General features: G+C 37.9%; 1 protein-coding gene across 1 annotated transcript; it reads right to left on the minus strand.

Annotated features, from left to right (window-relative positions):
• Window positions 1–6,029: 6,029 nt before the first annotated feature.
• On the minus strand, window positions 6,030–6,787 carry LOC123972422 (C-type lectin lectoxin-Phi1-like). The gene is made up of 3 exons (XM_046051924.1): window positions 6,770–6,787; window positions 6,545–6,557; window positions 6,030–6,367 (listed from the first exon to the last, which is right to left on the minus strand). The coding sequence occupies exons 1-3, from the start codon at window positions 6,785–6,787 to the stop codon at window positions 6,030–6,032; spliced, it is 369 nt and encodes a 122-aa protein (XP_045907880.1).
• Window positions 6,788–13,941: the final 7,154 nt, after the last annotated feature.

The raw sequence follows: 13,941 nt of genomic DNA on the forward strand, positions 1-13,941 counted from the left end.
TTCATTTCAGACCCATTCAGTGGAAGAGAAAGAACTACATACAAATACATCAATATAAATATTCATCAAACCTTTAGAGCAGAGAGAAACTGACATTTTCTTTTCTTTGGTAGGAAGAGCTGAAGAGAAACAGGAAATTTGGGAGAGAGAGGACAGAATACCTGCTCTGTGACCCAGGTACACTCCTACTCTGGAGGACTGATGAGGGTTTGGACCTTGTTGTACCAAAGGTTATAACTGTTTTGGTAAAATTCTAAAACCCAAAATTTGTCATTACGTCCAAATTCACAATCATTCAACCTCCCTGCTCTGCTGATATTCTCGTATGCGACTGCTACATCAAGTCCTCCCTCTCTCCACTCCACCTCCCAGTAACAACGTCCAGTCAGACTCTCTCTACTCAGGACCTGAAATGGATAAGTGCATCTGTCTGGGTGACAAGAACGAGACTGTTGTTGACTCATTTTTGTTGAGATGCTCAGATACAGTTTTTTTTTTTTTTATCACGTTGGTACTATTATAGCTAGTATGTGGTAAAATTTCAACTTTTAGTTCAAAACTCCAAACTCATCACACTTGTAACACTGCTAGTCTTTCATTCAAAACTTGCCATTGTGCATTCATTTGGATTGTAAACATCTCTCACCACACAAACCATTGATTCAAAATATTTCTCGTGAAATGTCATGTGAGAACATATGGTTTGATCACCAAAATACAACATAAGGATATCTTTTCAATTTAGTAGTTTTAACTATCAGTGAATCCAGTGACAAACAATGCAAGATACATGTTTCAAATCGCCTTAGAAGTGCTGAAAATGGTATGCTACAGCATTGTAAAAGACAGATTAGTTTTCACATTATATTTTCATTACTCAAGATTTACAGAATATATCATTTCCATGATCTATCCTATACGTAAGTCAAGATCAAGTTGTGATCTATGAAGACATCCTCTACAATAATTTGTCAAATTTGTTTTTTTTTCAAAGTTTTTATTTTTCCAGATATAATAATACAACATAGGTATACTCTCTATAATCAAATGTGCAGTTACAGTGAATAAAACAAATTACTGTAAAGCCAGCTTCATTAGCAACAATGTATATGTATTTATATCATATAACACTTTTACAACTGTTGTTAGATTTTTTTGGCAGGATAGAGAAAAGAGAGTGAAAACAAGAGACAGAATACTATAGAGTAAGGACACAAAGAGTGCAAACAACTTTTAGTCAGAAAATCAAGAAAAAGCTTTAGAAAAGAAACGGGTTTGGTAAGACTATACTTTAAAAACCTCTATTTCAAATTTATAAACAGTACATAAACTTTTAATACAGGGTTTCAACACACTATAATGTAGTAGGGAGCAGATGTAAGTGTCATTTCAGAGCTGAACCTCCACTGGGAGGGGAAAGAGTTCCACTGAAGCTTCACCAGTGTGGAGAAATGTGTTGATGTGCTCACAGTCACACAGCTGACACACTGACATGAGAGCTGTTTCTTTCTGGTTACATATCTGTAAGATGATGACTGCAGCTGAATGTCTGCTGATTTTGTGTGTAAGCAGCATTTTAGTGTTGTAGCTGATCAACATGGAGCTGATTTAGTGCTACTTTAGTGAATCGTCTGATGGTTTTCAGTGATAAACTGCTGATATGGATCAAAAAGCTTGGGGCAGAATCATTGTTATGCAAATGCTGTTTAAAAAAAAAAAGCTTCATGTGGTCTGCTTACAGTGTTCATTTTGGGTCTTTTCATACATGACAACACAACATCCTAATAAACAAGAATATTTTATGAATTTGTTTTCAAATGAAAAAGTAAATAAAAAAATAAATGACTGTATTTGTAAACTGCACAATATTGTTTTAGGCTATGGTCTAATTATACTTGAACTACAGACATGTATATTTTATATACAGAACTTTTCTGTAATACTGCGTAGTGCGTATGAATTATTCACAGTACAGTCATTTAATCTGTACAGTAATTTGAAAAGCGTTTGAAACAGCTGCACTGTAGTTTGAAAGTCAATAAAATTCAGTGAATAGCAAAGACATCCTTGTCATTGATTTATATTCATGTAATACATATACAAATACAGATCTTCAATTCGATAGTAATCTGCATGAGAAAAATATTTTTAAAAATCAGTAATAATATTCTTCAGATTATAGTGATCAAAATAATCTGCCTCTGCATGGAGAGCAGCTTGGTTCATGTGTCACATCAAAGTGGAGTTTCCGGAGCTTGTGGGCAGCTTCTGTTCAGTGTTTCAAGTTGCCCCTGCAGAGCCAAACAAGTGCTCCAGGTTCCTATTTTCAGTCAAGAATGTCATAACAGGAAGGTGCGACTGGAGCCTGCAGGAGATCCTGTACTTTATTAAAAGTGAGGCTCATTAACCTCACTGTACCCATATTCTTAGGAGGCAAATGAAATGTTGCTTAGTGTTCTAATTGACTTGCTTGTGGTAAATAATCATATAGTATTGTCCCAAAAGCTTACTGTGAATTAAATTCTATCTATCTAAAATCATATTCAATGTATGGCATTTGGGAAGATTAGCGACCACTATGACAAAATCTATAAGGGATCCAAATAATATAAACTAAGTGAAATTGACTAATGACAGTATCAGAAATAAGAAACCATTAATTGGAAAAATATACAGATTAATATGTCATCAAAAGCACAATTTATATTTATGGTAAAAATTTATTGTATTATTAGAAATAAAATCTTAAGAGGCCAATATAAAATGACAAAAGCGCTTAGATCAACCTGAGGAGTTTAAATAGTTCCAAATTCAACTTGGAAAAAAAGACAGTGTCCTTCGTCTGTCTGAGCCACAGTTCTCTGTTGTATATGGTTTCAGTCTGAAGATGTGTTGATCAGACTGGAGGAGAAAGTTACAACTACTCTCCCACAGCTTCAACTTATTCTGCTAGACACTGTGTGCAGGAACAAGAACCACTGCTGAACTGAAGGCTCGCAGGCTTTGTTTCATTTAAACTAAGCAGGCGCTGACTCTTCTTCACTTACTGTGCATCTCTCATGCTCTCTGAGCTGCTTTCCAAAAGCTCACTGATGGATTAGATTTTGTTTCAACATCAGACAGGCTCGATCTAAACCAACTGTGGCAGTAAATCAGCCTTTGTTTCCATATTTACATCAGACGTGCTGCCGTTAATGAAGTAGCTGCAGAGCCGGCGTAATGGTTTAACTACATCTGATAAAATGGGTCTTTCACAGGCTCAGTTTAGCAAAGCAACACAACTTTCCACAACTTCTTTAAAACTCCAAAAGATACATTTCAATCACTGACAGAAATACAGAAATATATAAAGTTATTTTCTTTTCAGTTCCCTTTTTACCCACTTTATTTTACTATTTCAGGCCACAATTACCATATGAACCACACAGTATGTTCTATCTAGAGACACTGACAGGCAGTTATCAACTCATTTCTTACCATTTGTCAACTGCTTTCATGTCCTTCTGACTTTTTCAGATAAACCAGATTACTGAGGACAAAAGGGAAAATGAGCGTGGACACCTTTAATCTAATCTCCATTTTATCTAAAAGCAGCTATACTGTACATGTAGAATCTTATTAAATCGTAAAGGGCATTCAAGTCTGTTTTTCTAAAGACCCATGAAAGACTAGGAAAAAGCCCAGTTGTCACTACATCACCAAAGCTAATAATCAACTGAATTTATTTAAAGAGAGTACATTTAAAAAGTATAGATCAAATGTTGCGTTTTGAAATACCTGCACCAGAGATAAGGGTGACTCCCACGCAAAGAAAGTTAGGAGATGTTGTGATAAAAGCATGTAAGATGGTCTCCAGATCTCCAACAGACTGGACTTTCCTCAAAATCTACCAGCCTCCGCCACATGAAGTTAATTTCACCTGAATTCATCACCATTAAATCTGAATGCAGCATTCCAAGTGGCATTCCTCAGAATAACATTTACCATTTATCGTATCTACTTTAATTAATTCAACTAAATTTGATTTACATGCACCAAGCCATAAATCAATTTTCTCGTTGCACTTTTCATAGAGCAGGTCTAGACCGTACTCTTTGTAATAATATTAACAGAGAGCCAACAATTCCCACTATGAGCATGTGGTGGCAAGGAAAAACTCCCTTTGCAGACAGAGGGGGGAAAAAACATAAGCACATCGCTTTCAGAAATACTAGCAGGTTGTTCACCAGACAAGAGCTGAGAAACAACAACGTGGCTCTATTGATAAATAAAAAGTCAAAATTATGTTGCGTTCTTTAGCGGATCCAGTAAAACTCCCATAAGCTGTTAGCTGTAAATACTAGCAGGACTAACGTTAACGTTGTGGTATGGCTGTGTTTTATTTGTGTTTTATTTTGCATTACTGATAAGACCCAATCAGAAAGCTAAATGTGAAAGCTAAAAGTCCTATGTTTTTGTCTGTCTGCACTAAAACGCTACCCTGGAGTTTTAAAAGGAAAGGAAATTAATATAATGCACAACTTCATGGATAAAAAGTATAAAATTTGTAAATTCTGCTGAATTTACATTTATGAATGTGGAATTTTGCCAACAGAATTAATACATTTATAATGAAATATATATTTTCTTTACTTTAACTTTAAGTCTTTATAAACATGGTCAATGATGAATCTGCTGAAGTTTGCCAAAATGTTCTGGTGTGTGAGCAATACCAAAAGAGGAACAACCGTTTCTGGGTGGTCATCACAGAAAGAACAGTTTGTATTTATGTCTCTTTTAAATTTAACCATGTAATGATTAGCAGGGTAATATCTGTGAATTATTCTGAACGACACTTCCTTCACCTTGTTTACCATCAGGTTTCTGTGAGGAATCATCCAAACTTTTTTCCAGTCAGTGTCTACCTCCACAATCTGACTCCATACAAAAGATGATGATGCACATTCAAAATTGCTCTTTGAACAGTAGGTTCAAACTAGAGTCCCTCCTCTGACCAGGCAGATAACCAGTCATAGTTTAGGATAATGGGGCTGCACCAGACACTGCTTGGACACACCCCTGAAGAGAATTCATTTTCATTTCAAATACATAAACTTTTAATTAGACTTGATATTGGTATTCCAAAAACAAATATTGTGACAGCCAAGTTTGCATCATCATAGTGTGCCCCACCAAAAGAAGTTAACCCATACATGAATTTAAGCAGTTCTTTCACATATTTCCTATAAATTAAGAGGAAATAACATATACAGTAAATGCCATTCAAAAGACATATTGAAGGCAGCAAATGCAAGTGATATAGTTATACAAAACATCTGTGACCCACAGAAAACAATCCACAAATGTGTATATTTAATGTGTAAATTCATACCAACAAAAAGTGACTTCTGCACACAAAACAGTTTTTGCACATTTGCAGATTGCTTTCTGTCAATTTGTGGGTCATGTTACATTTGTAACTTCCTTTTTACACATTTGTGGAATTTTGTCCAATGTTTACTGCGGAGATCTGTAAAAAAAATATACACAAATATCTCACTATCCAAAACATGTACTTTCACATTTGTGTTGTGTAAAATCATATCCACAAAGATACAGTGCAATATGCAAATATGTACAATTTTCTCTGTACACACATTTTAATTTCACATACAAAGTTATTTATGCATTTGTGGATCTATTTTTACACACAACAGCTTTTGCGCATTTGCGGATCATTTCCTGTCAATTTGCAGGTCACGTTACATTTGTGACTTCCTTTTTACGCATTTGTGGAATTTTGTCCACTCTGTACCACAGAGATCTGTAAATGTGAGAGCAGTTTATTAGCTACACCAGCAGGTGGCAGTAGGCTGGCTCTCATGAGTTGCAAGAATATCCATTGCAGTACCCAGGGTCATCTGTATGAGACAAAAACTTCTGCTTCTGAACGCATCTACAGCGACACACAAAAATACCACCACAGACACTCGTTCAATTTTTTATTAAAGCAGTTGAGAAAAACAAAACATCGATTTCTCTTACTTTGCTCAGATGAAATTAAACTTCTTGTAGTCAGAGGAGCTGAACCAGAGATGTTCCTCTCGTGTCTCCATGGCACCACTCATGCCACAATCTCCTGTTTTCTTCTCTGGTTTCCAGCGATTGAAGTCTAGGCGCTGGTCATCGACCCAGAACCAGAACTCCAGGGTGCAGGTGTAGTGAAGGCCCAGCCACACAAAGCGAGTGTTGGCCTTCTTGGCCTCCAGCTCAGCCCAGGCCTGGGTGTCTTCATCAACGATGGAAGCCAGGTCCATGTAATTGTCCCTGCAGTAGTACAGGGCCTCTTCCCACGTCTTCCACTGATTGATCAGCACAAAGGGTGGATCTAGAAAAAACAAAACATCAGTGTTACATTTTTCAAGTGAATTGAAACTAAAGACGAGAACAGGGCGACATACAACAAGGACTTTCAGAGCAGAGGGTCCAAAAAGAGAGGAGTCATCCACTTTAGAAGAGACAAATACTTTCCTCTGATAATGGCGTCAAGTCTTTCAACTCTTACGCTTCTTAAGTTTCTGAATATAAAAACAAAGAGTATGAGATGAGAAGACCGCATGGACCGGCCATGCTGTTATTCATTTCAGTTTCCTTGTATCACATGGCACATGTGGACTGAAATATTTAAATAAACAAATTTCAAAGTGATTTTGTTTTTCATTTCTATGGTGTGAAATTCCAGAGAATACACAGGCTACATTATATACACATAATTCATCATGCATCAGACCTTGAGCCCTGTGGCCATCACTTGTTGAAAAATAGTCCAGAAAAATGTGCCTTTACCTTGATAAGCTTGAACAGTTAGCCTGCACAGTATGTCAATTTAAATATCAGAGTTTTGTAAATCTGTTTTCTACTAAAATATTTTAGTGCATTGGGTATATTTTTACTGTTTGTCATAATTATATCTGCTCTTAGCGTATTAATTCCCATTTGTTCACATTTAACTGTAAAGGAGACATTTCAGTAAAGAATTAACTAATTTCTCACAGTTACTGTATGTGTGCACTGCAGTGAATAAGCAACGTTGTGGGTGAGAACACTTAGATCATCACTTCACACAGAATTAACAGTTTATTTCCTGAATATAATATAGTGATGTAGCACCCCGACATGGTTGTAATACATGTGAAGTTATTCCAATGGTTTTGTTTGAAGTTTGTGATGCTTTTACATCTGGAAGAGAGAAAAATATAAACATACTGTACGTTAAGGCAGGAAGAGTGATGTTTGTGCTTGCTTTGCAGATGTGGAAGCTGAAAAAAGGAAGCAAGTTCTACAGACACCTCCAACACCCAGAGAGTAACCCCATGGAGAGGAAGGAGATGAGGAGACCAGATGGAGAATGTGGGGTGGGGGGTGTAATGCAAGAGCGAAGAAGAGGAGATGGGTTGTGTGGGTATTTATGGAAATGCCCGGAGTGACGTCATTGAAGTGTGGTCCCACTCCTGAAACTCTGCCAGTGTCTTTGGTATGTTGTTAAATGATGCAGCAACCACAAAGACGGCCAACACAAAGTACCTTTTGTTAGTTTCCACACATCCAAGATTTTTAAGGCTTGATACTGTCACATTTATCTTTTTTGCAAAAAATCAAGCCACATGGGTTAATCTATTGTCACTGGTGCTGTGAGTTAGAAATGTCACTGGAAGCATAAGAATTCGATTCTCTTATGACCTCTTTAGATGTGTTTGTCATTTCTAATCCTTGAGGCTAATCATAGATACATTAAAGGATGGACAGGACAAAGCCAGATAATGTGAAATGGCATTCAAAGTAACATAAAGGTATTACATGCTGTTAGTGGTGCCGTTGTTCTCTTGAGAGCTCCCAATGTGGATCTGAGCACCGCTTATGTCAGTGTTGTCACATGTGTGCTGTAGATAGTGAAACAAGAAATGTTGTAGATACTCGGTAGGTCAATTCTCCACCAGGAGTTATTTGACCGTTCCAGAGTGATAGAACATTCTGTTTGATTTCCATCAGTAGCTCTTTCAGAGGAGAAGATGACATTATGTGTGTAGGTTGATGACTGTGATGTTGTTGTCGCATTCAGTGTTAAGCGTTGTGTGTTGCAGAGAGCTGTAGATGAAGAGAAAAAAAGAATGGAACAATTCACTTCAAAACATTTGCCCTTACATATTTAGCACAGAAAAACTACTTTTTGACATGACTTGAGAGGAATTAAAATGATGAGTATAAAGAAATGCATTTAGTCCTACTTGTACCATCGTCACTATGTGCACTTCCTGCCAGAAGATTAAATGGGAATTCCTGTTCCCATTTCAATATTTAGATTTTAGTCGTGTCAAAGTCACTGGGGGCTATATCACTTTGATATCACTTGGTAAGCACAGAACACTCATCCTTCAGTATCTCATCTTTAAATACTTGGTGGTTTGCAGTTTGTAGTAAAACACAATTAACTGTTTTATTATTTTATCCATGACTCACATTTGGCTCTGCCCTACATCTGATTCTATCTATCAACAGATTAAAATATCGCTGACATGCATGTGCTCAAAATGAGCTGCTTACCAATCAGAGAGATGAACAACAGACTCCACAGCATCTTTACTGTGGAGGAGAAAATAAAGCAACATCAGCTGACTAAATGTTCTACACAAATGACCACAGACAGATTAATTGAAATCAGAAATAAAACTTTCAATTTCTTTTAAAGAAATTACAATTTAAGTTGTAGTAACCTCACTCACCTTTTTCTTTCTCCACAATGATTTTAATATGATGCCCTCTGGTAACTATATCAGAACGTATCTCCCTTCCCTGAAAGCTTCCTGCATTAAAATACACTTATCACAAGCAACGTCACCTTTCCTGGTTAATACTCCACGAGTCTAGCTTTTATTTCAGTAGTCAAAGCACCTACAGACAAATATTTACATTTGTCCACAAATGACTGCAACATAAGATTACATATTGTCTCTGGTCAACCTGCATATTGCTTCATGGCTCCAACACATGCAAATATCTGTGCATCTGTGCAAAAAGCTATTTCACTTTCTAATAGAAATCTATTCCCTCAGCTTCTGGTTATAATAACGGTATTCATATTTGCTGCAAAATATAATTTGATTATCAGTTTCATCAGTTATATTTAAACAAGTGGGATACTAACATTCATTTATTTATAACTGACACTAAGTAATGGTTTAGTTAAACACTGGTAATATTATTGACAGAAAAGATCAACTAATTTGAGGTAGAAAGTATGTTGGAAAGTCACTAATCAAATCACTTTAAAATAGCTACGATGATGAATAGTTAAACCTCAAAAGTAACAAATGGTGACTGACTAGTAGGGTCTATGTTTGAATCTGCTTTGCATTTAGTCCTGACTGCTTCATACCACATTTATGTAGAAAAAATTATGAAGAAAAACATGAAAAATGTTGCTCACAAGTGAACATTTTTTGATCAAAATATATTGAGTTTTGTTCTCAAACAAGAATAAAATTTAAATGTTTTCCAAATTAATCTAGAAATCAAGCCAGAGCCTCAATAATTGTTGTTTTTTTTTTGTAAAACTGGTAGCTGCATGTTGATAGCAGGGACTGCACCAGGATTTTGAAGAAAATTTGTAGCTTTTATCTCACACAGTGTTTAATCAGCATTTACGTAATCTGAATCCACATGTACGCATACATCATCCTCCTGCCATGTATCTGAGCAATTTCTTTCTCTGATTAGAGACCTGCACCTGTATAGACATTTCACTCCACCTTTACCGGTCCCTGTAGGCCAGTGGTTCTCAAAGTGGAACCAGGGACCAGGTGTCTATCAGGGGGCTCTAGGGGGTCCCCAGCAAAAAGGGGAATAATTTATTTTAACTATAATTCCATAACAAATGGGTTTCAGACATGTTTCATAAACCTTTCATGTTGTTTTGTACTAAAACATGGAAAAGCCAGAATCTCATCAAGACAAAATCATGTCAAAGGGGGGTCCGTGGTCTAATTTGTGTCAGTTTAGGGCATGAAACAGTTTGAGAATCACTTCTGTAGGCTATATGGGCCTTTAAATTATGTCAAGCAGCGTGAGCTTAAGCTGATATCTTTATTGCGAGCTGTATTAATGTATGCAGTGTTGATCCAGGGGTTTTAGCTAACTATATACATCTATATGTAACCTTCCCTTTCTCTCTAAGATCCCTGAGAAAGTCACCAATCAGTTGTGTGACTTCTTAATTGCATCAGACAAAGGACTTGTCTCTGTACTGGTTTTATTAGATCTTACTGCTGAATTTGATACCACTGACCATCACATGTTAGAGAGACTGAAACATTTCATAGGCATTACAGGTACTGCTCCAAGCTGATTCAAATCCTATTAATCAGAGCAATCGCAGTTTGTACATGTTAACAATGAATCCTCTATGCAGAGAGGATTGTAGTAAGAGCACTGCGGTGTCAGGTGTGACTGTGCAGCAAATGCAAATTGTTTCCATGGCTCACAAGTCAAGAAGGGCAAATCCAGGTGGGCTGGCCAACTTCGGGGCCGGTGGACCGCCTTCCTTAGCCTATACTTAGGGCCACAGATGCTAAGACCAGGAAGAGGAAGATGCCACAGCCCGGTTCATGGGTGAAAGATTAAACAGAGAGGACAGCGAAGCCACAGATAGTTGAATCAGTTTTGTAAAGTCCTGCCTATAGTCAACTGATATGACAGTATATTAACCCGGTTCTTTAACTCACTCATTGTCAGCTTACCTCAGTGGTATTTGTGCTGTGGGCAACAAGTCTCGTGCTATATATTCTGTCTGTTTCTTTTGAAATCACTTATCTTCATTCACTCGCTGGTCTCCATTCCCTGGTCTGCCCTTTGCTCAGCTCTCACGCCATGTTTCAATAAACTTTAAATTCCTGGATTTGAACCTGACTTGAGTCTGCTTTTGAGCCCATTCACCTAGTCTGCCATAACAGGTAGCTCCGCTTTAATCTTGAGAAGCTGCAGAGCTGCAGTCTCTATTCATTCAACTTACACTGGAAATTTCCAGCTAAACTGAGGCTTTTTGAAGACTCTCTCTCTCTCTCTCTCTCTCTCTCTCTCTCTCTCTCTCTCTCTCTCTCTCTCTCTCTCTCTCTCTCTCTCGCCTGTCATTCTTGTGAGTTTTGCATGCATGCCCTGCTGCCGACAACTGCGTGCACATCACGGTTCCTCGCGGGTCAGATTCAAGTAGCTGGCTATTTAAAAACAATATATTTGTGTGGGTCTTGCACCCGATGTCAGCTGGGATTGGCTCCAGCCCCCCTGCGACCCTGTACGCAGGATAAGCGGTTGACAATGGATGGATGGATGGATGGATATTTGTGTGCTTTATCAACAGTGATAAATTATCCGAAGGTCCCATGAGGTGTGGACAACTCGGCACAACACCAGTGAAGCCGGGGCTACTGTAAGTCTCTTCAGCAAGTGTTCCTCTTCTGCCACTACACACACCCACACACACACAGACACACACTGATTACTGCATCATATTCAATAATATTTTATATTCTGATTTGTCATCGGCCACATGAATTTTGTTTCCCTTCATATAAAGACATGTCCACCATAAGTTGGTGCAGAAAATGTCTCTAGAATGCAGGAAATTAAGAGTTTAATGCTCAAAATCTTCTGGAGGAGGACCACAAGACCCGCCAATCAAATAGCCTATTTCATTAATGAATATTTCTTCAAAATAGCATTGGAGTATCTTGTTGTCTTGTTCTCGTGACTCCAATATTGTGCATTCTCACATCTTGTGGACTAAGTGTTTGGTCACACCACTATAATATGAGGCCTTAAATGTCTCCACAACTTTTCAACACAAAGTGATGCCCTTGTGTAATCAGCTGCATCCACATGGTCCTAAAGCCTTTATTTAAGTTGAGCTTGTTATCAATGGTTTTTATTCAAATTTGTTTTATTAATAGGCTAGTCTACATATAATCACGAAGGTCCTCGGTGACCTCAAAGCTGGTTACAGCCATGTCTTTTTAAAGTAGTAGCCTACTGCCATAGTGATCAATGGCTGTGATGCTATTAGGTGGTTTATTAGAGGCTGGTCATGTTGTCATGTACGTGCGTGCATTAGCAGGCGGCTGTGGTGGAGTATACAATGTTGACTGTTCTGGTGGGCAAGTCTGGATCAAACTCCAGGGCAATTTTTTACTCCCAGTCTGTCCCTGGGCAGGCACCATCTCCACATTTAAGACTTTCCTCTTTTATAAAGCTTACAGTTAGGGCTGGCTCAGGTGAGTCCTGAACCATCAGTTAGGGCGGGTTCACACCTAGAGGTTCGATTACTGAATAGAACCAATGCAAGGATGCTTTGTTGTTTCAATTTTCCAACTGGTCCAGTTTGCTCTCACAAAAGCAAAACCTCAAAAAGTCCTAAAATTGTAAACAAAAGTCATGTGGTGGAAATGTTATTCGGTTATTGATCATACAGTCAGCGGTTAAAAAAATAACACGCTACCTGTATATCATCATGGAGCACTGTCAGGTTCATGTTGGGCTTGGTCTGCAGGGCATGCCAGCAGACATTAGAGGGTCATGCATATAAATGTCTTGTAAGACAGTGGATAATAAATAATTGAACAATGCAGGCATTTAGAGGTAAAAACTCAGACGGTCTTATCACAGATCATACCATGACTTGTTTGCATTTCTCATTTAAAGTGGACCAGTGAAGTAAGCGGACCTCAATTGCAAACCTGAAAAATTACAAAGTTGACAAAGTCATAAATAGACAGCTATGCTAAATCTATATGTATCTTCTTGAATGAATGCATATATATCCCTACATGCTACATACATAGAAAAGTTAAATATATATTTTGTATTCTTTGGCATTTGACACTATAGCATAACTTTTGATATTTTGATAGTAATTTTTCTATTCAGTATATTCATACTTCAAGCAATCAAGCAAGCTTTTGATCTATTGTATGTCTGTCTGGGAAACTACTTAATAGGGTGGTTGCCTCCTGGGCCCTGCAGGGATTTGTGCTTTCAGGTGGAAGATAGATGAACAGGTGAAGATAGTTTGTAATCAGCTGTGGGCACAGGCAGATCAATGCAAACTATATGCAAAATAAATCAGATCTACTTACAAAACAAAATCAACCTGAAACAATTACATTGATTGATATAAATGTCTGTCTTGTGGCAGCAACACACCCTGTCTGTTTCAAACATCTCCTGTCCTCTTGGAACAAAACACTCTCTTGCACCTGCATCCACTGCACATGGATGACAAAATTACAGATATATAAAGAATATGGATCTAAAAGGACGTCAAGCAACTTCCAGATGCCGTCAGACAGATGGGACCCAAGCGGCTACTTTCCACTTTCCTGGGTGAAGCCGAACCAGAAATGCCTAAAACTGCAATTCATCAAGTGGCCACTTGAGGCTGGCTCCAAAAACAGAGTCAATCTCCATTGACCCCCATGTTAAAAAGCCCAACTTCACAGCAGAATAAAACATGTTCACAGCCTGGTACAAAAGATGGTTGTAGTGTATATTGCTAATTTTGCCCTTTGTGACTTTTTTATAACTCACCTGTTTAAAGTATATTAAGCCTTAAAATTCGGCATTATTAGGGGCGTGGCCGCTTTGACTGACAGGTGGCTGCTGTCACTCTCACAGCTAGCAAAGTGACTGCCGTCTGTTAGCTCAGCTAATACAATCAGTCACGGAGCTCAGCAGCTCTGCTCTGTTGGAGCCTTTTGGACATTTCTTCATGCAAATACTGGAAGAATAATGGCAGGCTGTGCAATTTACTGGAGAGAAAGAGAATCCTCACAAGCCTGTGCTCCAGTTGGTGAGTGAAATTGTAGTATTTTAATTATGTGTTACAATAATTAGCAGGAATGGGTACATAATGTTAGC

This window comes from Micropterus dolomieu, linkage group LG06 (assembly GCF_021292245.1).
Source record: "Micropterus dolomieu isolate WLL.071019.BEF.003 ecotype Adirondacks linkage group LG06, ASM2129224v1, whole genome shotgun sequence".
In the NCBI taxonomy this organism is placed as follows: Eukaryota; Metazoa; Chordata; class Actinopteri; order Centrarchiformes; family Centrarchidae; genus Micropterus; species Micropterus dolomieu.